The sequence below is a fragment of the Mycetomoellerius zeteki genome, unplaced genomic scaffold, assembly GCF_001594055.1.
Source record: "Mycetomoellerius zeteki isolate Tzet28-1 unplaced genomic scaffold, Tzet1.0 scaffold198, whole genome shotgun sequence".
NCBI lineage: Eukaryota > Metazoa > Arthropoda > Insecta > Hymenoptera > Formicidae > Mycetomoellerius > Mycetomoellerius zeteki.
The window spans coordinates 270,690-296,035 of NW_017256936.1; the positions used below are offsets into that span (position 1 = coordinate 270,690).

General features: G+C 38.9%; 3 protein-coding genes across 10 annotated transcripts; 1 reads left to right on the forward strand and 2 right to left on the reverse strand.

Annotated features, from left to right (window-relative positions):
- The first annotated feature begins 133 nt into the window (after nucleotides 1–133).
- LOC108722170 (STE20-like serine/threonine-protein kinase) lies at nucleotides 134–9,019 on the forward strand. Of its 3 annotated transcripts, XM_018447143.1 has the most exons (9): nucleotides 134–824; nucleotides 1,316–1,452; nucleotides 1,574–1,597; nucleotides 2,104–5,225; nucleotides 5,318–5,867; nucleotides 5,954–6,160; nucleotides 6,464–6,590; nucleotides 6,722–6,793; nucleotides 6,889–9,019. In XM_018447143.1, exons 1-9 carry the CDS (start codon nucleotides 737–739, stop codon nucleotides 7,410–7,412), a joined length of 4,851 nt encoding a protein of 1,616 aa, XP_018302645.1. In that variant the 5' UTR covers nucleotides 134–736; the 3' UTR covers nucleotides 7,413–9,019. The 3 variants fall into 3 exon arrangements, with proteins under 3 accessions (XP_018302645.1, XP_018302646.1, XP_018302647.1); XM_018447144.1 differs by lacking the exon at nucleotides 1,574–1,597; XM_018447145.1 differs by lacking the exons at nucleotides 6,722–6,793; nucleotides 6,889–9,019 and adding an exon at nucleotides 6,276–6,288 and having other exon boundaries at nucleotides 6,464–6,584.
- A 186-nt stretch (nucleotides 9,020–9,205) lies between these two features.
- LOC108722158 (WD repeat-containing protein 13) lies at nucleotides 9,206–11,056 on the reverse strand. The gene is made up of 4 exons (XM_018447120.1): nucleotides 10,747–11,056; nucleotides 9,992–10,665; nucleotides 9,624–9,916; nucleotides 9,206–9,540 (listed from the first exon to the last, which is right to left on the reverse strand). Exons 1-4 carry the CDS (start codon nucleotides 10,874–10,876, stop codon nucleotides 9,306–9,308), a joined length of 1,332 nt encoding a protein of 443 aa, XP_018302622.1. The 5' UTR covers nucleotides 10,877–11,056; the 3' UTR covers nucleotides 9,206–9,305.
- A 2,589-nt stretch (nucleotides 11,057–13,645) lies between these two features.
- On the reverse strand, nucleotides 13,646–24,146 carry lig (ubiquitin-associated protein-like lingerer). 6 transcript variants are annotated; one of them, XM_018447126.1, is made up of 15 exons: nucleotides 23,947–24,146; nucleotides 22,014–22,215; nucleotides 21,218–21,581; nucleotides 20,799–21,056; nucleotides 20,349–20,542; nucleotides 20,023–20,265; nucleotides 19,597–19,914; nucleotides 19,089–19,523; nucleotides 18,820–19,008; nucleotides 18,532–18,739; nucleotides 18,085–18,287; nucleotides 15,839–16,009; nucleotides 15,631–15,756; nucleotides 15,262–15,537; nucleotides 13,646–15,179 (listed from the first exon to the last, which is right to left on the reverse strand). In XM_018447126.1, the coding sequence occupies exons 2-15, from the start codon at nucleotides 22,146–22,148 to the stop codon at nucleotides 14,931–14,933; spliced, it is 3,369 nt and encodes a 1,122-aa protein (XP_018302628.1). In that variant the 5' UTR covers nucleotides 22,149–22,215; nucleotides 23,947–24,146; the 3' UTR covers nucleotides 13,646–14,930. The 6 variants fall into 6 exon arrangements, with proteins under 6 accessions (XP_018302628.1, XP_018302627.1, XP_018302623.1 ...); XM_018447125.1 differs by having other exon boundaries at nucleotides 13,647–15,179; nucleotides 15,839–16,048; nucleotides 20,349–20,515; nucleotides 23,947–24,145; XM_018447121.1 differs by having other exon boundaries at nucleotides 13,647–15,179; nucleotides 15,839–16,048; nucleotides 23,947–24,145.
- Between the last annotated feature and the right edge of the window lie 1,200 nt (nucleotides 24,147–25,346).

A 25,346-nucleotide genomic window follows, 5' to 3' on the forward strand; every position in this document is an offset into this window, starting at 1 on the left:
ACCAATGACCAATGTTTTTTCTTCACTCAACATTAGAAACTGTGTCAACAACATGGCGTATCGTTAATCGGACTCTCATGTCCTTTTCACGTAATCGTCTACATACATCCCCTCTCCTGGCTAGATATTTCACACCCAATTGTTTCCTACTCCATGGAATAATGCAGAATAATGTCAAATGAATTTTTAACGTACACAAATCGCAGCAAGAAGTCCTCCAGATGTGTACATACATTGACATATAAATGTGCGATCGGCACGTGAAGACAGAGATATCTGTCGGCGCTTTCTCCCTCTAGGCGAGCATTTTTCCGCTCGGGAATGATGCGCGGAGTGCCTGGCGTGGAGAAGGAACCGAAGGAACCAAGGAAAGCATGTCTTTTCACATCATGCGCAAAGTGATCTTCTTCCAGTAGTTCCAGTGTCATTAGAGCTCGTCGGCGACGCAACGTCACGCGACGCCACTACGGGAGTACCGTGTCATGCACGGCCCGGATAGGCCTTACCGTACGTTTTGCTACCTTTCGCCAGCGCTGTCGCTACGAAGGTGCAGGGTGCACGCGGAACGAAGATTATGAGCGCGTTGTCGACCTGTGTAACGTCTGTGACGACTATCGAATTGCCGTCTCTTCGGTCGCGGCTTGTCGCCGCCACCGCCAACGCGAACACAAGAATGACCTAAGCCAGCTTGCTGCTGAATCATAACGTGGATGATAAGGAACTGTCTCGGTATACGATGCAGAACCTACGTCGGATGTGCTGGCTGTTTTGGGTGGGTCTACCGATGCTCGCAGCCTACCCTGTACCATCACCGCTCGTCGCTGGTACGTCGTTCACAAGTTTCTTCGCAGAGTACACGCCGTTGTCATGAATGTCAATTGACCTGCTGTTTCTTAAATTCTATCACATATGTGCATATGCGTACACTGTTCTATAGACAGAAAAGTTTAAATGTTGCTTTCCTCCTGATTTTTTTAATAAAAGAAATAAACTGCTGGTGACAAACGAAAACATAGGATGCTTTCCATTTGTGACACAAGTTGACACAAATTGACATTGTCATGTTACTCACGGAATGCCAAGAAAGAAAAAATGTTTGTGTTATTAAATGAAAAGCATCCATATATAAGTCTGTTTTTTGTGACTAAACTGATATAACTCATACTTAAAAAGAAATAGTTAAACATAAATTTGAAATTTGTTGAAAGTGTAGATAGAAAGTAGTAGTCTAGTATAACGATAAAGAAACCGACTTTATAGTAACGATACTAAATATTATCAGAGTTAGCGTTGAATAACTTCATTCTTGTCATAGATTCATCACAAACTTCCTGGCAATGGGAACGTTATTGGATGCGTTATGCAATTGCTCTGTCGAGCGTTACCGCCACGGCATTAACTTTAGCTGGATGTCTTTGTTGCCAAAGACATAGAAGACCCAAAGGATTTCAGGTAGTTTGGAGAGATTTTTATATTTAATTTTTTGTACCTAAGAAACATAGAAAAAGTGATGTTTTCAAATTCTACATTGTTTTTGAACTCTGACGCCAATCTCTGCATTTTTTAATTATAGGACAAAGCAGAAAAATACAATCAGGTAACATTGATGTTGCAGGTCCCTTATCTGTTGCCACATAAATTACCAGTAAAAACGAGACTGTAAACAAAATTAATGTTTGACTAATCTTAAAAGTGGTACAGATTCTATCTACGAAGATTCTGTATTTATAAACTATTATTGATATATATATATATATATCAATAATATTTTATATGTATTCCTAAATAATGAAAAAATTATGTTTCTTATTTAGATTGTATTTGATAAGTTCTTATAGATAGAGTTTAGTACTGTTAGTACATATAAATAGTGCATATATTACTGTAGGGCTAGATCTTTATAATTTAATGATATCTCTTTGAATCTTAAAAATGATTTTATTATGTTTTATAATTCTAAATTATTAGAAACGCCCTAAGTTTTAACTCCTTTTTAGATATGTTATGAGTAGCATGCGTAGTACGTTAGCAAGAATTTCTTTATGTCTGTATCATAGCATGCTATGCAAAAGCGCATAAAACGACACTGTTATATCGTTATAGGAATTCAAGGATGGGAGCAGCACAGGACAAGAAAATGCATTCGATCACTCTGTCGAAGGATTGGAATTAGATGCCTCCAGAACATTAGCAGCTTCTGAAAGGGTTCAATTTGAACCCTTACCGGTGGATTCGATCGTATCTGGAACTAGAAGTGTTCCAAAACATAAAGCGATACCTTTGTCAGCACCGCGTATCGAGGATCAAGATACGGATTACTCTATTCTACAAGAACCATGTAGCGAATGGTTTAACTCCAACGAGCTTTATGTCCCCAGAGAGAAACTCAAATATCTTAGGGAAATAGGTCATGGATGGTTTGGAAAAGTCGTTGAAGGTCGAGCAGATTTGGAACAGTCTAAAGGTATATCAAAATCAGGCGGCGTAGTAGTAAGAATTCTCACCGAAGAAGCTACCACCAGAGAAAAAGCTTGGTTTCTTGGCGAAGCCACGCCGTACTTAAAACTACGTCACCAAAATGTTTTAGCTTTACTTGGGTTTTGCCTAGAAACCGATCCGTACCTTCTACTATTTGAATCGTGTCCAGCTGGCGATTTAAAAGGTTTCTTGCTATCAAACCGCGATAGCAAGTCAAGGGAAGCACTTGCCAAGGAAAATGTTCCAATACGAATTGCGATAGATATTGCGTCTGGTTTAAAACACATGCATAATCATGGCTTTGCGCATACGGATCTCTCCGCGAGGAACTGTTTGATTGCTCCAGACTTATCGGCCAAGTTAGGTGATTACGGTACTGGTGTAGAGAAATATCCCGAAGACTATTATATAGTAGGAGACCGAGCCTTACCTATCAGATGGTCCGCGCCAGAAAGTTTGAATTGTACAGACACTACCATCGAAACGCAAGAGATCACGTTACAAGCCAATATGTGGAGTTACGCAGTTCTCCTTTGGGAGATCGCTAGTTGGGGAGAAAGACCTTACAACGATATGAACGACGAACAGGTCATTCAGATGATTCTATCTCTGAAAAATCAATTTGTGCCAAACGGCACAAAACTATTGCAAAATTATCTCACTAATTGTCCGCCAAATATATTTCAAATGATTCGCTTGTGTTTAAATGTCAACGCGAGAGACAGACCTTCCTTGGACGATGTAAAGTTGATTCTTCTGAATGAACAATCAGCACACATAGATTTTGAGCAACGATGGGAGAGTTTACGCGCGAATACTTGCAAACAGCATGTACGCAGTGCTAGCTTACAAGATCTACGTGGTAGTATTGATTCCGACTACTGGACTCATATCGTGGATGATGCACAAACGACAGACTCATTACAGTCTTCGTTTCGTCTTGGACCTGACGAACAAGTGAGGAATATTCCCAAAATAAAGACTGCCACTGTATTTCAAGAATCTGGCTCGGAAACCGAGGAAGAAAGCTGGAAGGGTCGAATCGAGCAGGGTGTATATACTGAAAAAGTCAAACAGAAGTCCAAGTCTGTAACGGATCTTATGGTGCTTGTACATATCGATCCTGATTCCGACGCAGAATGGTCAATGGGAGCGCAAACGTCGGAGAAGAATGTCAAAAAGAAGTTACCCGTGACCGGTAGCGACAGCGACCTTAGACATACCGTGCCTGCAGATGAGTTTGATGAAGCGTTGAAGAAGTTACGAGATCCTTTACCGAGCAACGCTACCAATAAAGTCTGGTCTATAGAAAATATACAACAGCCAAAGGTCTTAACTTTGATCACAGATCAAAATCAGATGCCGATCTTACGTCTCTCTTTGGACAATACGAGAAAAACTCCGGAAGATAACAATAGCGCACAATCTAACGTAAATGTGAGTAATAAGCAACGCGACAGTGAAAAACATATATTAAGACTCTTGTCGAATGGGAATTCAAACGTCCCCCTTCTTCGCTATGTACCTGACCAAATGTTTTCCGATGAAGAAGTAGAACAGAAGGAGGACCATGAGATGCGCGATATATCTCTCGTCAATAAAGGGGACAGCGACCGTATTCCTAATGTGAAAGATGCTGAGACCAATACAGTAGACGTTTTACTTTGGAATCACGCATTAGATTCCGCTTTACAACACAAAGTACCAGGCTTCTCAGATGAAGCAGAATTCAACGAATACATAGACGCATCGACTGAGCAAAATAATACTAGTGCACCAGAACTGACTACGTCTACGCCAGATGCACCACAGTTTTGTAACACCTATTCGATTTATACCACTGATGATAGTTTTTCTATTGTAGAAAATGCGGAACGAAAACCATTGCCAAATGATGACGAGGAAGAGAGAAAGCAATTATCCACGCCGGATGATGAACAAAGTTCCGATTCTGGTTTTCGAGATAAGGAATCTTGCGAGGAAGAGGAAGCAGTTTGTTCATCCGGCAATCCTCTGTCTTCAATAAATAGCACTGCAGTTTCCAGATCGTCATATTCCGAAGAAGAACCATTCCAAATTCTATTTGAGCTAGACACTATTCTCGACGCGGAATATTATGCTACTTCCGCTGGTCCTGATAGTATAACGGAAGGTGTGATTTCCACATCCGACATCGAGAAGAATATGTTGCCTTCGAAACAAAGTACTTTTGACTTAAATCACATTTCTGTTAAAGTTGACGTTACCAATTCCGATTCGACTCACTTAAACGATACAAAACAAAGTTCGAATCGGGTGAAATATGAAAGTACGGTAGAAGACATCGAAACGGAAAATAAGGACATAACTCCTGAAAAAATGCAGGTATTTACAGCGAACAGTGATATCCATCAATCACACTATTCAGAAGTGGAAACACGCGCCTTAAAATTGGACGCCCTCAATACTCAGCGAGATGAATGCTCATTGGGAGATTACGAAAATGAGGATGAGGACAGTTCAACAGTGAGCTTACGTAGCGACAACTCGTATGTGTCGTTCAGTATGGAGGAAGAATTCGTAACGGCGATTCGTAACGAACTCAGGGAAAAGTTGCCTCAGGCTCAGATGCAGATCGTGGAATCCTTGGAAGCACACGATGACGAAAATTCTTCCATCTCTGACGACGCGTACGGCAAACAGTGGGACGATGAAGATGGCGAAGATTTAGCCAATCAAGTTAGCGGAGGTGTAGACATTTCGATCAGGTATGGATCTTTGAAAATAGATTTAACAAAAAATTAAATAGTAATTTTTTTCTATTTATTAGTATAATATGAATTTTTTCTATTACGTCCAGGTACAATGTATATGGAACGCCGCTTAGTCCTATCCTAGAAGAGCGAGAAAGTACAGTCACTTCTGAGTCTTTAGTGTCGAATTCTAGAGAAACGTCCGTCGCTTCGAGAGAATCGGTGCCGTCCGAAGATATGCTGTTGGTGGATACTCGTACGAATGAAATGATATTGTTGGAGGGACGATTGCAGGATGACGATCGAGATACGACGAACGGCGATCTGTCCGAGGAGGAAAATTTAGATTACACTTGTTCAGTAACACGTCCGTTAGAGGATAAGTCGCATATCGTGAAAACGAGTGGAGGTGCGCCGTTACCGAGTCCTGAGGAAGAATCCAAATGGCAACAGTTACCTTCGTCTTTCCCACTACCTTTGCCTTTACCTTTACCGTTGCAAGACGATTTGATGTCGACGAGTTTTGTTACCGAACGCGAATGCTGTAGTCAAGATGAAGACGAAGAGGAGGAAGAAGAGGAAATGGAGGAGGAAGAAGATGAAGATGGAGAAGAAGATGAGGATAACAGTTCTAGTTCCGGTGAATTTGTGTGGAAGGTATGTCGTTTCAAAAATAATATGGCATTAAATATCTCTTGTTTTTTTTTTCTCCCCAAATCTCGATCAAAACTTATGTCTTATAGAGGTATAACGAGCTACACATCGAGCAGATACGAATCAAAAGTACTGTGAATAACGATAAAACGAATACAGCGACGAGTGCCGAATTAGAAGAATTAGCTGTCGAGGACGAAGAGGAGGAAGAAGAATTTACACCTTCGGCCTGGAATGCTGCTTTAGCACCACATCGATCGGCACTGAGGTCTCCGGACAAAACGTTAAAATCAGGAGTAAATACTATACAAATAATAAATATTACATATACAAAATTATTCGCACTCATATCCTTATATCACAATCAGTGATCATTAATGATATTCTTCTCATTCTTTTGATCGCCGCTAGGATGAGTTGGTAGGTGTGTCGATTACTTAAGTACAGAGCAATGCATGTAGTTTTAACATTCCTCTCCCGTGACTCTTTCAAGGTACTTAGCGCACATACTTTTCATGAATGTACACACTAAACATGCTAAATATAGGTATAAGCATATATTTCCCTACGATCGAATTGACAATGCATGATTTGTCTAGGATCAGAAGAAGAGTGTGTGGTTCAAGAAACAACGCTATCAGTGCGTGTATGAGTACCCGAAGGAAACATTACCAGCGGACAGTCAAGCGGATACTATTACCAACTCGGAACCAACGTCATATTCTGGTATACTTTTTGCATACAGTCGATAAACATTTTGCATCTATGAAAAATATCTCTCAAGTTGAACATTAGAAAGACAAATGTCTGGATTGGAATAAAAATAAACGATTCATTTACTATTCTTTATATTATAGATTGGGAAGAAATGATGAATGAACCACGATTAGACCTATATCCGTTAGATTATGATGATGCCAATCATGTTGGTATGTGTGAATTCACCAAGGCTTTTTATACAATATGTCACATATTTTTTTTTCAATTTCTATATAATGCAAGATGGCATTTACTTTTGTTACAGGAAACGAAGAATTTTTTGTATCTAGTTCAAATCGACCCTTTCAGTTTCAAACTGGTGAAAGTAAGTACGTCAGCCAATTTTTTCCTGGTGCAAACGCGGCTTCATTTTCCGACGATCAGGATGAAACAGATAGTTGCCGACAAGAGCTGCACCAGAACAACGTTGATTTCGCGCATGAATATGACCAATGTCAGCAGCATCAGTTAGGAGAGTTAAGACACACTAGAGATCGTTTGAAATTAAACTTGGTATCGTCGAATGGAATACCGTCCGCCCCATTTGTTCCTGCGAGACAATCGCTCGAAGACGAGCAAATAGATATTAAAGAGAATCACGAACCGGAACTCTTAGAGAAAGTCGTCACGCAGGACCAATATATTGTATCGAGTTCAATAAATGACACATTGCCAAAGGTGCCTCATGAAGATGTTCAGGTCGGTTCATCTTCTACAAGAATTTCTCAGTGTGATAGTCAAGAGACGCTGGAGCCCACCGAGAAGTGCAGTGTTTTAGCTCGTGATTAAAATGAGACTAAAGTCTGTAATGGAATTTTAGGACAGTTAGTATACACAAATCCGTCCGAAACAATCTCGTCGTGAAAATGTGGTGATTCTCTTTGTTAGCGCACACGCGATCTGGTTGATTATCACCGATGAGATTATTACTACGACACGAATCTCGAACAAATGTATATAAGAAAGATGTAGCCAATATTACTCGAGGCTATACAAATCGATCGGTTGTCTAATGGATCTTGTTAGCGAAGTTGTTATGACTGTTCTGTAACAAATACGGAAAAACGTATATAAATAGTCGCGGCTTTATATTATTAATAAAGCTTATTCGTATGACGGTAGTCATGGTAGAACAAAGTAAATAACAATGGAGGAGCTGTATAAAAAGTGGACATATGAGTATTAATTCTAACAATCGATTTGTAGAAGCTACATCGAATTACGATGAACAATTCGTTATGCGTGTAAATAATTATTATTTATAGTGTAATTGTTAAACGAGCAGTAGTGCCTATGTAGAACAATTATTTTTGTGACTCCTCTATAAGAAACTCCATATAACCGTCTTTCACGTCATCTTGTTCTTCTTTGCCAACACTCATTGTCATATTTCTTGATATTAATTACATTATTAACAAATCTGCTCTCTACTATCAAAGTATTGTATAGTAAAGTATATGGGACTGCCATCCCACTTTTAAGGATTCAAGGTGGCAAAGGAAAAACATGAAAATATTTGCACGACTAATTTTCTATATGATATATACACGATGTATTGATAGACTTTTACTTTTATTATAGATCTGTGATGAGAAGAGTATAGTGCGTACATTGATATGTTTTATATTGGATTTGGAACTATATTATATTTAATGAGAAACAAGACAAAAGCTCTTGCATTGTCAAATATATTTGAGTTGAAAATTCGCGTATATTGTACTAAAGCGAGAATCCTTCAAACCGGTTTATTTTACTCGAATGCGTGATAAAAAAAAGCGATCATATTATAGAAACATTTGCCTTTACTGTAGTAATATAACGGAAATCGAATCTCGAACAGGAATCTCAGATACCTTTCTGCTAACAGATAACTTTGTGCGTTTACGGTATATTTGCTTCACGATACCATATAAAAGTGTGCAATACAAACAAGTAACTGTTAATAAGTTCAATATGATACATTGTGTGTGTAAAGGATATTCTATAGATCTAAAATATTCGCGGAAACTCGATAAACCATAAAATGAGTACGATCGCAAATGCTGTTTTAGAGAAATTTTTACAAATATTTGTTTGCAATAATGTATCTCTGTATAATTGTATAATTATTCGTCCTGGAACATAAAGAGACTGTTGTAATTAGAACGAATCAATGAAACAGTATCGAAATGCAAATATAGTTTAGTATCGTAAGAAAACCGTGTGGGAATTTGTGCCACTGTCGTTTCACGATGCACGCGATATTAAGAAATAGAAACAAATCGCTGCTACCGTAGCACCGTGAGTGCTGTCAGACGTTTCTCGCTATTACCACACTTATTATTACTGATACTGCTTTGTGCTCACTATGACATAAGCTAAAATAGAGAACAATTAATATATTGTTATACAGAAGATATCAGTTTATTCCATCAAAAACCATCTTTAAGTATTCTAATTTTTTATATACAATACTTTTATTTTTATTTAAATATACATCTTTTATTATATGTACAAATGTATATATAATAATAGTAAAATCTTATTCTAAATATATCTTAGATAAATTTTTATACATTTATACATCGTTTTTTACACTGGCATATTTATTATTATGTCGTAATATTTTTGTAATTTGCTTTAAAGCCCGAAGAACCTGAATGCGAGCCATTTTTTTAGTTTGATAAAATTCCTCACAACTTTTTATAAATTACGTTGATGATTACGCCATAGGATAATCAATCCGTCATGATCCGCAGATGCGAGTAAAGATTCGTCATAATTAAAAGACAAAGCTAATGCAGGTGTTGCATGACCGTGCAGTCGATTGATCCTAGCGGCCTTCCCCTCTCTCGCTGAATCCAACAAGTGAACGGCACCATCTTCAATTAAGCACGCGCCCATTTGTGGACAGAAAGTAGACCTCAAGGGATATAGTCTACAAAAAGTACACGCAAATATACAGTATTATATCATAAACAAAAAACACGAAGTTTTTTTTTACATGATAAAAATAATAACCTATGTTTGATAGGATACTTTCTCCAAAAGTATAAAGAACCATGATTGTTTGCAACACGATATAATAGTACGGCATTGCACGCGCTGCTTACTAATAAAGCAGCCCAAGGAGCATCCTTTGATAGCCAAGAACGCCAGGAGAGACTGGTTATCATTCCACCAATCTCCTGCACTCTTTGCAATTTTGTCAACCGTCCTATGCCAGTTTCTAGTCGAAAAGCCACTATAACGCCTCTGTCATTGCCTGCCCAGATCATTGAACCACCGCTGCCCTCGCATGCCAGGGAAAGAATCTAAAATCGCGACAAAGCCATTTATACGCTTGCTTTTTAAATATCGCTCTTTTCCTATATAGAGATAAAACTGACCTTTCCGCCGATTTTGCAGGATCCACCGCGCGTATATATGCCGGTAGATACATTCAAGGTCTGGATCAATCCTTGAGAATTGCCAGCTACTATTAAATTATTATTGGCAGGTATGAAATTGCAGCAGAGGACTTCTGCTCGCTGTTGATCGTCCACTACTCGCAAACAAACCGGCTCTACATCCGTGCATACTCTCCACAGCCTTATTGTCGCGTCCAAAGAGGAAGAAACAATCAGATCGTTGCTGATACTCCAATCAAGTGCAGTTACACCGTTACGATGGCCCTCCAAAAGAGCAATCACCTTTGGAGGTGTACTGACGACTTCACATATTGACAATGTACCATCCAACGATGCGCAACATAATTTGGACCTATCATTATTGGCAAACTTGAGCATTGTTACAGCCACCTTGTGCTGATCAAAAACATGATGGACTCCGGCGAATGCAAAATTCTCTGCTGTTGATTTTCGTTGTACATGCTGATATCTCGCTCTGTTTTCCGACGATTCTTCACTTATAGTGCGACTTCCCACACTGTTTTGCTCCAATTTTTCTCCATAACGTCGCCGTAATAGTTCTGACCGTAATTTCAAGTATCGTGCGCCAATCTCTGGATCAGTAGAAAATTTCTCCCTAAGCAGTTGATTCCTTCGACGAATGTATAACATACCTATAACAGGAAAACTCAAAAATAATGAAAGCTAACTCAACTGATTAAAATAATGTAAGTAAAAACAAACGTTAAACATACCCAGACTGGGGAGCTTATTAGCCCGCAGTGTATTATACTTTGCGTCGAGTGCAAATACCTGTTGATGCCACGTAGTAGCCATCTTCCGCGATGTTCCAGCCTCGACGTTACCGATTTGTACTTCTGTCATCGATATACGCGTAACGTTTTGTAATATTTCACAAAAGCATTTCAAGAGACACAACCTTTTTTTCTATTAACTACACGAAAAAACACGACGCGATTTGTGCGTATAGCGCAAAACTTCGCATATCTCCGCAAGAAACACAAGCAGTCACCGAGGAAATAAAATAAAATAAGGTAACTGAGAATGCGCGCGACTTTTTTTCGTTTCTACTATTCAAGATTAATTTTAAATTGACAAATCGATCCTATTCGATCGTAAACGCGCTCATCGTGTAATTTCTTCAGTCAGCGACGTCTTACTTCTTATCTTCCTGTCTTCCTCTTCGATCGTTTTAACAGCCATCGTTCGAGAAGTTGTTCCAACTTTCTCCGCTTTTCCCAAAGGATATTGTTTATTAACAATACTCACGATTAAAATCACTTGTATCGACAATTTCTTCCATTTTTATTTTAAGAGGTTATATCCTCTAACGCTTCTTCGACTTTCACCCATGTTCAGACTCTTCGCCTTCGATCAATCGATTCGAGCGGGCCGCGAATTTCAAAATAAGCACAGTAGATATCTTGCGAATGGAGCAACTTTTACTACAATTTATAAGGAATTTTATGTCATCGGGAAAAAGTTATTTTAAAGAAATCGAGGAAAGCGTTAAATGCACGGGAACATAATACAAATATTTGCACCACGGATATGTAAATCGCCAGACTTCTTTAATACATTTATTCTTATATATCCATATTTATACACAGTAGTAGCTATTATTATTATTATTAATCATATAATAGCAATAGTTGAGTAATGCATATATCGTGCATTCTCTCTCGCTCGGTTAATATTTGACAAAAATACAAAAATTATTAATGTATAATTATATGAGAACAAACGTGCTTAACTCTGAATCTTATCCCTCTCTTTCTCTTTTTTTTTCTTCGTTTTTAATGCTTCCCCCATAATATTTTGCATCTTTTCCCATCACTTTCCATTATACATTACACTTAGTATACTTCTTTTGTCCTAAGTTGATTCGAGTATACACGATGAAGTCTGAGAGTCGACTATAAAACATACACTAAGATAGAACGAAAACGTTACTTGCTTTTCCCAGTCGATCATCAATCGCTCCTTCGTTGATGCCGACTGCGTGTACATTTTAACGCGTATTTTAACTCGTAATAAGTGGCTATAATAGTCCACGTTCGACCATAGCGAAGTAATCAATGTAAAATCCAATTTTCTCTTCTTTCTTTCTTTCGAGAATTTATATGAGTACAGATTTACACTTTTCTCCGAAAAAAAAGGAAGCTAATCTACATTTGGTCTTAATCTTTTCAAAACATCCTACTCATACCGCATTTTTTATGTATATATTTATATATATACGAGTTTATGTATTTATATATTTATATATGTATATATATGCAATCGCTAACAAGAGTTTACTTACAACTATTTACCTCTCGCTTTTATATTAGCGGTAAAGCTTTGTCGACCATCGGACTCGTCAGTCCATAGTATTCGTGCTAGAAGAAAGATTATTCCTCACGTTTATCGTACACGCAAGTCGTAACAATTCTCACAGCACCTTTGTGAAAAACGATTCACATACATTTATTTCTCTCGTTCGTTCGACGTATTTGCTTTGAACTTGTTCTCGTTCTTTTTTTTTCTCTCGCTCTCTTTCTCTCTCTCTCTCTTTCTCTCTCTTTCATCAGAGAAATATCTGCGATCATTCATTTTATTCACAATGCAAAAATGTAAAGTATATCTTCAAAATATGTGTGTTCCATTGTTGGTCAATATATGTGTATCATTTCGTTCCGATTAATATGTATATAGCTATACAGTTCGCGCACCTCTAATCAGCATGAATAATGTAATATTAACGAATGTGTACACCAGACGGAATCGATAATGGCTTCTTTTCTTTCTTCCTTTCTTTCTTTGTTTGTTTGTTTTTTATTACAATCTTGTAATGAAAGATACAAATATCGCTGTTAATCACTGTTACTGCATATACGCCGTTACTATATATGCTCAGTCGTCTCAATAATCGGTCATGTCAAGTCTCGTCTTCATTTTAATCATTCATGATTTCTTAAACAAATTAACTCGTCTCTACTGCGTATACTAGATAACAAAGAACGTGTACATTGTTTTTTTTTTGCAATGGAAAAACATCACATGTCATCTCTCAAGCGTGTATCACGTGCTCTGCATCATGTACTTTGCATCACATGCATCATGAGCGAGAATATGCGGCTATTTTTCGAGCAAACTGTCAAAAAACTGCAACTTTTGATTTGACGTCTTTGACGTTTTTCTGCGAAAACTTTGAGATATAATAAAGATTAGGACTTGCTAATCTGATGAGAACCAATCCTTTCCTTGAAAGAAATTATTTATTTTCTTTTTGGTATATCTAGAAATGCACTAGTATGCCAAATGATAATCCGTAACGTTTTCAGATATGTCAATACTTTCCAAACAATCTCTTGATAGTAATAATATACAAAATTTTCAACATAATTTTTATCAATTAAATGACTTATGGCATCGTAAGTGCCGACCTAAATTAATGAACGAAGAACAAAAAATATAGCAATATTTTTTTACATAAAGTTACTAATTTGTGAATCGTAGTATACTCTTCTTATAATCCATAATTCAGGAGATTCTAATAGAATAAAAAACGCAATTGTTGTCAATCTTATAAAGACCTACATCATTTTGTGTCGAATTTAATCAAATGTGCGGAAAGCAAGACAAAAGATAAAGACAGGTATAAAAGTAATAAAAGAACAGTGCACTATTTTTACTACATATTTGTGGCATATTTGATTTCTTTTTAACTACACTTAGAAATAATGCGAGTTGCGTATGTAGTTTTCCATTTTTAATCGAAATTATATGCAATAATTTCAATATAATATGGAATAAACACCATATATGCATATTAATGAGTAATAAAAATCACCACTAATCACAAAGATGTGTAACGCGATTAAACCAAGTATATGCGAGTGCAACGATTATTACTTTTCACAAGGTCGCTGTGATGAACCAAAAATAAAAACGCTACAAAACGCGATAATAATAAATTTATACAAGCGTATGTACGTTTCACGCGTACATCTTTATTTTCGTCCCTTTTACGGAAACAACTCTATGCTACCTCACAAAGATGCGCTTTTCATATTTATTAAGCCAAGATGCTTACATACACGAGAAAAAGAAAAGAGAACAATATAAAGACACACTATTATCACCCTATAATTAGCAGTCAAATATAATACGTTCGAAATTGCACTGTAATGTACAAACGGGAGATCTGGTGCGAACTCGACGGATGTTATTCTTCTAGTTTCTTTTCCGGTGCATCATACGAGAAGATCGCGATACTGGCTTCGTCATATCCTACGACGTGCCAGATGATTTATCATGAATTCTGTGACATGGTCGCGTCATGGAATTCACGGAATCTATACAGACGATAATCCGTCTTTCGCAATCCATCGCGTTACAAACGCTACAATTTCATTTGGCACGAGTGCAATTCACAGTTAAGAAGGAATATGCAAATTATTACATATAGGATTTGCACGTATATCACCGCATAAAATGCAAGGAATTATTTTATTGTGATATCGCGCTCTACGCCAGTCTCTTGGAGAAGTTTGCGAGTGTGCTAAACTGAACAAATAAATTATCAAGTACAAGTGAATGTAGTATACAGCATACACAGGAGGGGACGAAAATTGGTTATTCATTACTATTGAAGGAAGCATCCGGTCAATAATTGCATATACCTTTCAATTTTCAAAAGTATTCACTCTTCATTCCACATTGACTCGTGTTATTTTCAAAAAAAAAAGTGAAGTCTCTCGTTTATCAATTTTATGCGTCATTTTTAACTATTGACAACGTCAAAGTCTCTATGTCACACAATCGCGCTTCACGACAAAGGACGATTTGTTATTCTACTAGTAGGATGTTATGGTCTTACTTCGTCCTTCTTTTATGTCGCGTTCAAAACTTTGTCTTTTGCTTTTCTTTGTGTTTAGTTGCTACCGGTCCAATAACTAGGACTATATCCAGGCTTCGCTTGAGCCTTGTTCTGCGAACTCGTGTTGGACCTTTGGTTGCCGCTGTTGCCGCCATCCTGATGAAGCGGCTGATGCAGCTGGTGTGGTATAGTCGGGATGAATAAGTGCGGGGCACCGTAACCACCGGGCAAACCAGCATTTTGACTACCCGTAAGACCGAACGGTGGTGGCGTAGCCGAGTGGAAAGTCTGTTTTTCGTAAGACTAAAAGGATCGATTGAGTGAACATACGCGCGTAACATACAGACGTTTCTAACAACGATTACTTTTGAAATGTGCTACTTACATTCACTTTACCAAGAGCAACATGACTCTTGGCGTACATCGTAGCGCTGATGTCTGTTGCGGAAGAACCAGCGGTATTAGTGTTTCCCGTGGAAGTGCCAGTTTTACCGGTTTGAGTTCCGGTGTAACTACTACCGGCTCCCTTATATTCTCCAGACGGGCCAGCGGAAGCCAGTGCATCGTAGCTCGCACCGGCGCCATAACCAGATCCATAGCTACCCGACTTAGCACTGTACGCGCCGCTATTTGTCCCGGCGTTGCCGGCCGTTGCTATTTGCTATGATATAAATCAGTTCGATCTTAGCATTCGTCGATCCATTTCAGAAGGAGCCACAAACAGCAAAGTATTCGTTGGAAGCACAAAACTTACCGGATAAATGGCAGGAGTTCCATATTGAAAACCTCCCGGCATAATCCCGCTACCGTAAGTAAATGCGTATGCGTATCCCGGAGGAAGAGTAGGATTTATCATTGGTTGTTGATGCTGCGTGGCGGTCTGCAAATCCCATAAGATTTGAAATTTTTAGACATCACGTTTTTTTTTTAGCGACGACTCTAAGCTGGTCAACGAAACTCACCTGCTGCGACATAGTGGAAGGAACTGGCGATGCGTTGCTGTCGTTTCTAGCAAACCTGGCGTCGCTAATACTGGTATAGGCTCCTTGGACTCCTTGGACACCCTGTACACCTTGCACACCAGATAGGGCATCACCTCTGCCACCACCGAGACTCGTAGCAGGACCAGTCGTCTGATAGCCCAGAGCCGCGTCATAGTAACCAGTAGTTGGCTGCACGTTAGTCAGGAAGGCCAAACACAAAACTACATGCATACACTGTGTACTCCAAATACAAGAGAAGGCTAACTAATTTCTACGCGTACCGAGCTGGGACAAGTAACATGCGGTTTGGGTCTATTGCTATGTGTAAAAAGTACTCAAAGTACTCTCATCCGACTTAAACCGATAGATCGAGCTACTAATTACGCGTACAGTCGCAATACACATACGAGTACATTCGCTTCCCGCTATTGACACGCTTCCCATGTTTATATAATCAAAAATATTCGAATCAAACAACAAGCTAAAGAGTATAGTAAAACCTCCAACCATTTTTATATATACAGGGTGTCCAGAAATGAGTGCATCAGCATATCATAGCAAGATAGAGCGGACTAAACTGAGTTGAAAAGTCCTCTACCATTTTACAATTTTCGCAATAGTTAACGAGATATTAATTATTAAAAATCGCTGAATATTGATTTTTAATAATTTTTTACTTAAATACTATCAACTTTACAAAAAAACTACAAAAGACAAAAATTGTTTATTTTCGGGATGTTGGAGTGACCAAATTATCACATTACAGTCGTATAACAATCTTCGAATTGATTCAACGGAATAAAAAATCCTTTTATAGGATTAAAGTAGATGCAAAATTAAGAGGTAGTGCAATAGATTTTATACTAAAATCAAAAGAATGTTAAAAAATTGTTTTGAACTTTTTTTCGATTTTAGTACAAGGTCCACTGTATCACCTAATTTTGGGTCTACTTTAATCCCATAAAAGGATTTTTTATTCCGTTGAGTCAATTCAAAGATTTTTATACGACTATAATGTGATAATTTGGTCACTCCAGCATCCCTTTATCATCTTTTTACTGCATCTTTTCACTGCATTTTCTTATTTTTACCGACATGAGAAAATACGGTATTAAAAAATTCTGAAAAAATTCTGAAAAAATTCTGAAAAAATCCTCAGAACTTTATGAGAAAAAAATAAACAATTTTTGTCTCTCGCTGTTTTTCTGTAAAGTTGATAGTATTTGAAATAGTATTTGAATAAAAAATTATTGAAAACCAATATTCAGCGATTTTTAATAATTAATATCTCGTTAACTATTGTAAAAATTGCAAAATGGTAGAGGATTTCGACTCTTCCGACTCAGTTTAGTCCGCTCTGTCTTGCTATGATATTTTGATGCGCTAATTTCCGGATACCCTGTATACCGGGCGTCCCATAAAGACCCGAATAAGACTTAAGGAGATTAGAATTTTCATCTCAAAATGATCTCAGGAATCTCCCCTTAAGCGTTGTTCGGGTCTTCAGGGGAGGACACACCCGGGGTATATATATATATATATATATATACATATATTATCACACGGAAATATAATGCATATTTTTTATATAATCTGAGATACGTGACATCATTCGTACACAGCCTACAATTAAGTCAATCAAGACAAAGAAGGAAAACAAATAAGTAAAGATAGATCGGAGATCGAAACAATTTCGTAGTTAAAAGTATATCAAATAAGTTTCAGGAATATTTTTCCCATCTTTCCATCATCGAGAAGACATTTTTGCACAGTAGTGTCGAAAAACCGATCTGTCTTTATCAATGTAATTATTTTATAACGAAACATCTTACTACAGAGAAATAAGAACGAGTTTACGGTGTTGTCGTGAAGGCATCCATAGGAGTTTGAAACGTTTCGGAAAGAATATTGGAATTACGAGCAGCTACCAAGCAATAAAGAAACGATTACCTCAGGAATTTTCGTACTAGATAATAACATAAAATAGAGTAAGCGCTTCGAAGCAGTATATACACACATTGTAACAGCAATGTGTAATTATAATATAATATATTATTGTTTCAGTGTGTGTGTGTGTGTGTGTGTGTGTGTGTGTGTGTGCGTGTGCGTGTGTGTGTGTGTGTGTATAATGCCCCGAAGAAGCGTTACTCAGAGAGCAATGCATTTATATTTGAATGAATAGAGAGAGAAATAAATTAACTGATCCAGATCGAAAAGTGACTGACCATGTGTGGTATTCTCTGTTGTACAAGCTGTATATCTTCGTAACTGTACACAGGTTGCTGGAAAGCAGCATATGGTACACCCGCTTGGCCCATGATATACGGATGACTAAGCATCGGCGTCATACTTCCGGCCGCGCCACCGCCTGTCATGTTGCCGGTACCACTACCCGTCACCACTCCGCTCGACGTACTTTTTGGAACCGCTGAAAAAGATATATCTTTTCGTTAAAATGGATTATTCCGTTTAATATGTTGAATGGCTCAATCCTAAAGCAATCATCTTTTAAGTAAAAAAGATTCAACTCTTATCTTGTATAGGAATCTTTAGTAAAATATCCACTGTAATAAAAGAACTAAAACAAAAACAAGTTCTAAGGTAACAAATAAATAACAGTACTTTGTTCGTTAGAAAACTTCAAATAGCAAAAAAAACGAAAATTTACTAACCGTTGGAATTCGTCACTTTAGTCTGTGAACTATTGACAGACGTCGAGGTCAGGCCCAACGTTGGTGCACTGGTCGTCGCGAGAGAACTGTTTGACGTCGTCGCACTGCTATCGTACTGTGAATCCTTCGTCGCAGTGCTGTTCAATTTGTGATTGTGAGACGCTGCCTGCGGTTGACTGGCATAACTTCCATATGGATTCGCGTACACCTATTAATATTTTACACATAAATTTGTGTTATCAAGCTGTATAAGCTATACTAAAAGATACAGCAAAAATTTGTACTAACAGACTGCGTGGCACTCTGGTAACCGGAACTTTGCGTTATTGGAGATGTGAATGTCGTGACTGCTATTGAAGACTGATATTGAGGCTGGTAAGTTTGATACCCCGCATTGCTGTTTGATACGGTGTTGGTAGCCTGCGCTGGATATTGTGATGTTGTAGCAGGTACATATCCGCTTGCGGACGGATAAACCTACCAAATAAAAATTGTTTTAACTTTTGTAGAAGCTGTACTCATACATCTCTGGCATTCTTGGTACGATGGAATTATACCTGACTGTTAGTGGTGGGCTGATTGTAACCGGAAGTCGCGGACGCCGATGCGGAAGGAGAAGGTTGACTGAAATTTGACGTGTTGGATTGCGGAAACGACGTTGACGAGTTGTAACTCGCCTGTGAAACTGTTGCTGTCGCGGAATAGCTACTCGCGTTAGCGCCTGACGCATTTTGGAAGCTAGACTGAGATTGGTTATTAGTCGAATATGCATTGTAGGTGTTTGGCGTACCACTCGACGGCTGGAAAGATGATTTTTGCGATGGCTGATAGGTCGTCGTACCACCATACGTTGGTGCATTTCCGGGTGAGACTTGCGACGTGAAATCTTGCTTGGTTATATCCAAGCTTTGGCCACTACTGCTTCCACGAGTGAAACCTTGGGAACTAATCGTATGCTCATTGGATGCTGGCAGAGTGTCGGTACTCTGTAACTGAAAGTATAATTGTAATCTGATATACCGAAAGACATACAAATAACTACAATTTAACAAAAGCGAAATTTACCATCTGTGAGCTGGCGTTGAAGGGTGTGGTGGAAGTCTGCGTAGTTTCGATGTCGAGCGAATTACTCGTATTGGCAGTGTTCGCAGTATTCGCACCGGAAGAAATGTCTACACCGGCGATTGTATTATTTGTGGAGTTGTATTTTTCATTCGCCGAACCGTCGATGGAGCTGGAATCGCTACCGAATTCAAGCGCGCCGAACTGTACATCAAGAAAACCGATTCCGCTGTTGACCGCATCACCAGGCATTTCCACAGCACTCGATGGTATTTTTGACGGTGGAGGTACTCTTGGACGTTGTTTCGTTTGTCTCTGGGGCTGTAAATACAAGCGCATTGGCCATTTCAAATGTCAGATAGTTCAACACAAAAAGATTAATTACATACAACTTTGAGAACTTATAAAAATATAGCAATATTGCAATACCTGACTGGACATAGATGATGAAAACGACGTTTGTGCAGCTGCTTTCAAGTTTTCACTCGTCTGTTGAGTAAGTTGCGTCAGATATTGAGTTTGTGCCGCTGTTAGTACGCCACTAATAGCGCTAGGTTGCTGTGACAGTTGCATCGTTGGCAAGCCCAATACTTGTTGTTGGGCTTGTTGTTGTTGAGGTTGTATTAAACTCTGCTGCTGCATTGTAGACATATCCGACAATTTTGGTAGTTCCTATAAATAATGTAAAAATACAATTATTCAAATATGGGCAACAAGATGTATCTAAAAATATTTATATACTGATAAAATTTTACCTCCTGTTGAAGCAGTGACAAATTAACCCCCTGACTGGTTTGCATGGATGATATTTCCTGTGGCTTTTGTTCTTCCAAAACAGGTGGAGCTTCGAGGATGTTCGTGCTCGGTGTGAAGACTTTAGTATCTGCCAAAGATCCTGTGTACTCCTCGTTATCCCAGTCTTCTGTAGAGTCCAAATTATTCCAAGCATCTATATATACAGTTTATCGTATAGCTGTAATATATTTGATGTAATATGTTCGACACGCATGTACATACACATATATGTGTATACGTAATATGTTTGATCATGTTTTATATACCTATATGTATATGTATAAAGGGCAAATCAATTTGATAATGTAAAATCAACAAAACATTTATATAACGTACATATATAATGATCAGTTTAGTGGAAGAAAAATAGTTTTCGCCATATTTAGACTCAAGTGCAGATTAAAACTCACCCATTTTTGGTTCTTGAATACTTTGTTGTTGTTCCTCGCTGCCTGTCCAGGTTTCAATGGGCCGATTAAAACCATGAGCAGCGGAGGCAGATGATGGATCGTTACGGTTTGCAAATGTTCTTGGACCAAGACCTCGGCCCCCGCTACGACATCCGCGACCTGATCTTCCGGATCCACCCCTGCCTCTTCTGCTATAGCTGCCATCACGCATACCATCTTCCATGTTCCTTTCGTTCTCCTTATTTTCTCGTCCGCGCCCTACCCAAACAATTTTACAATTCATAAAATAACAAAGTAGGATTCTTTGTAATCTTGTTGCACAATAAGAATCAACCAAGAGAAAAAGATCTTAGATTGTATATATCTATTCCTAAGTGGCTCAAATAATAAAATTGAATTAAAAAAAAATGTAAACTAACATCCACGATTGTCATGATTAACGCGGCCGCGCATACGCGGAGGACCACCGCCACGTTGGTTACGTCGTTCCTCCCAATCGCCATTGTCGTCCTGTCCGCCCGACTGATCTGTGGTCTGCTTAGAACCGCTAGGCTGACGAGGCTTCTTCTTTTTAACCTCCCATTCTGTTTTCACTCCTTCCAGAAGATCGTTAACAGCGCGGTCCAAATCTCCGTCACTATCGTGCAGAGCCATGATCACTTCATCTTCCGAACGTCGAGTCATATCCATGACCTGTTTAATGCGCTCCTTCAGAACAGGGTCCTCACCTCCCGCCATTCTGGTATCGATGATTTGCGCGTTGCGCATTTGATTTGTGTTTTGCTATATAACAATCGTTACAATTTTCTTTAGAACATTTGACATTACAATGTTATTTTATATATATGTATATATGTATTTTTTATACATCTTATTTATGTTTTAGCCTCATAGATAAAATTAATACTTCGTCAGAAGTAAAATAGTAATCTATCATGTTAAAAATATGTATTTACTTATAGGAATTAATATTTGTATTTTTATTATAGATTTACATTACAATAATGTAATGAGATGACATGATTATGTAAAAACAATTGACTTATAATTGGTAATCTCAGACATCCCATGTATGTTTTATTTTATAAGTAATATTACTTGGTTAAAAGTTTTTAAGAGAATATACAATATTGTAGTATGAGACTGTAATCCATTTTGGGAATGTATTTATCAAACTAATATGTCAATATAAAAACAAATTTGTTTTAGACCAACCTGAGCCTTGTCATGCTTGGTCGAATCTGATGATTTAGTTTGATGATGATGATCAGATTTGCCATGTTGTTGTGATTTATTTTTATTGGTGCCTCTTCCACCAGAGGACACCAAGGATTTGTTGCTTGAACTCATTGCCAACTAAAATCCCACGTACCTAAGCACTCACCGTATCACACTATATACACTCCCTATTTACAGTCTGAAACAGAATACATTTGCTGTTATAATGCGATAGTTTATTATTTATACAAATCAAATTATGATTGATTTCCGATAATGCAAATCATGTGGTCATATAGTATACTTTTAGAAGCGTTATTAATAAGTCTGGATCTACAATAGGTGTTTTAAGCCTTAAGCAATAAGAAATTGACCAACTACAGTCGAATGCAAGAATAACTGATCGTGATTCATCTATTCCTTATGGCTTAAGGCTTCAAAATCTATTGTAGATCCGAGCTAAAGACACAAAGACCACAGAAATGTTACAATCTGATTATACAGCAAGCACCTTGCTACGCAAAGCAATTATTATAACTTTTTAAGAACAAACAGTACCAAAAATTGAATTATATTTACAAATATTCTAAAAATAATGTTTAAATCCCCAACCTATATATTAACTACTCCTGTATTTTCCTTACTATAATTCTGTGACTCGAATTAATTAAATATCTATACAAATATCATTCTATATAAATCTCATACATCGTTATCATAAAATCTGTATGTAAAATATAGAAAAGTTAGTTTCTCTTTAGACTTATGAATTAATCCAAATTCATCTTGTGAAAACAAAGCCAGTGTAAGATCTTCATATCACTACTGATATATTTGAAGATGAACAACAAAGCTTTGCAAAATAAATCTAAACTTGTGTTAAATTAAAACTGATCAAACTGCTACTAAAGTTTTGCCGATTGCCACTTCCAAGGAATTAGATACAAAAATTTTGGTGGACAGAGATAAATTACGCTTGTAGAATACGTACTAATGAGAAAGCACCAGATTAGGGGCATCCGATAACAATAAACGGAAGATGTGGGATCCGCCTCAGGGAAAATGACGAAAGTTGAACGAATATTAACACTTATCACCTCGACGATTTATGGCGATAACGAGAAAATCGCGTCGCTCACGATGACGTTACGTGGTGGAGTACACGCGTATAAAAGTTTCACGGGACGTCTGGCGAGCCACGTCAAGAGGATCGCGTGCTTTTGCGACGCGTGTCTTGAACGCAAACGCGTCAGGATACCCAACGGCGAGGCGAGGCTCGGCGGGAAACGCACTATACGTCGGTCGCGGAATTTTCCGTCGGAATTTTCACGGAGGAGTCTCTTATTCCGTCGCGCGGCGGAGTTTCGGTAAAAGAATAAAAAGAAAAGGAACGGAAAACACCCCGTCGGGCGCGTCGTCAACCGCTCGCACGCCGTTGCACGCCGCGAAACGCCGTGCGTAGAAATGAAATAAAGAGAGGGAGGAGGAGAGAGAGAGGAGAGGAAAGAAGAGAGGAGAGGAGAGGACAGAGAGAGAAAGAAAACGAGGCGGTACGGAAGGATAGCAGGCTCACGCCAAGCCAAGAGGCGACACGCGCACAAAGAAGCTTCTGGTAACAACGCGCGATTACTCTCGTGGAAGAGAATATTTTTCAACGGGCCATGTGCACGGTGGACGCCATTTCTGCTATGCGAGAGGAAGGCTTGTCAAGCATCGCCGCGACGGTGCATCAATGGATCCCGACGGAGTCTCTCGGAATGGCCGAGAGGCGAAAGAATCTTTGCGTCTAACTCACGGCTGTCGTGGACGTCGTGCGGATGCTTCGGCAGGCGCGACGGGGAGCGGAAGCGTGCGGGATTCACGGCACCTCGGCGCTTGGGGCCGCGGCGCGCGAAAAACCACGAGAAAAACAACAGATTCGCTATCGTACCTGGGTTAGTGCGCTCAAAACGCAGCTCGGTCACGTGACCGCAGGGCCCCCCTTCCCTGATGCACCAAGGCACCAACTAGTGCCCAACAGCGCAGCCAGTACCGCTTTTCATCGCTCTTTATTGGGCTCTGTGTGCGTGTGCGATGTTCCGTCAGACAGGCAATCGAAGCAAAAGTAAACTTAACTTACCTCAACGCGCCACGTTGCACCGCCTGCTGTTTGCGGAAGGACCGCTGCGCGCGATACCGGAAGTATCTATTCACATGGAAATCGAAGCAAAACGATCCCGTCCACGTTTTGCGGGGTCTACGATAGAAGTCGTAGCGGTCGTAGGATGGAATTCATAATCCGGTCTTAAGGCCATCACACAAAAATTTTAGTCGGAATCGTAAGGTCACAATCAAATCGACCAATCGCAATCAAAATTAATGCGGGGTCTACAATAGAAGTCGTAGCAATCGTAGGGTCTTAAGTCATAGAAAATTGACCAATCACTGTCGAATATGAGAAGAATAATCAACTATGATTGATCAATTTTCTACGACTTAAGACCCTACGACCGCTACGACTTCTATTGTAGACCCCGCATAAAAGCCATCACACGTACAAAAATTTTAGTCGTAATCGTAAAGCCGTAAGCAAATCGGCCAATCACAGTCAAGCATTTTAAAACGCGAGATCGTAATTTTGATTGTGATTGGTCGATTTGTTTGCGAACTTACGATTACGACTAAAATTTTTGTACGTGTGATGGCCTAATGCATGGTCTACAATGGCAGTAGCAGTAATGGATGAGACTGTAATGCGTGGTCTACAATGGGCAGTAGCAGTAGTGGATTAAGGAGTAGACGCAGAAATCAACCAATCATAATCGAATGTGAGAAAGATAATCAACTACGATTAGTCGATTTCTGCACCTACTCCTTAATTCACTACTGCTACTGCCCATTGTAGACCACGCATTAAGATTTCGCGTTTTTAAACGCTCGACTGTGATTGGCCGATTTGCTTACGGCCTTAAGCCCGTATCAGACTACCGACTCTGCAAGCCGACCCAACTGCTGTTGACCAATAATGGATCAATCACACTGGCTGCGTTCAGCAGACTCAACAGTTTTGCAACCGTTTTATGATTATCTGCTGAGATAGGACCATTCTTCTAGATCTAAAAGTATGATCCAATCAGCGCGAAGGAAACTTCCAACAGTTGTAAAACAAACGTTCTGCTGAACGCAGCCATTGAATCAGTCATATTGTGATTGGTCCATTATTGATCGGCAGTCAGAGTTGGCAGTCGGGTCGGCCGGGAATAATTGACTGTGATTCGTCTATTTCTTATGGCTTAAGGCTTAAAACCCTATTGTAGATCCGGGGTTATGCTTCGGTCTTATGCCTAATTC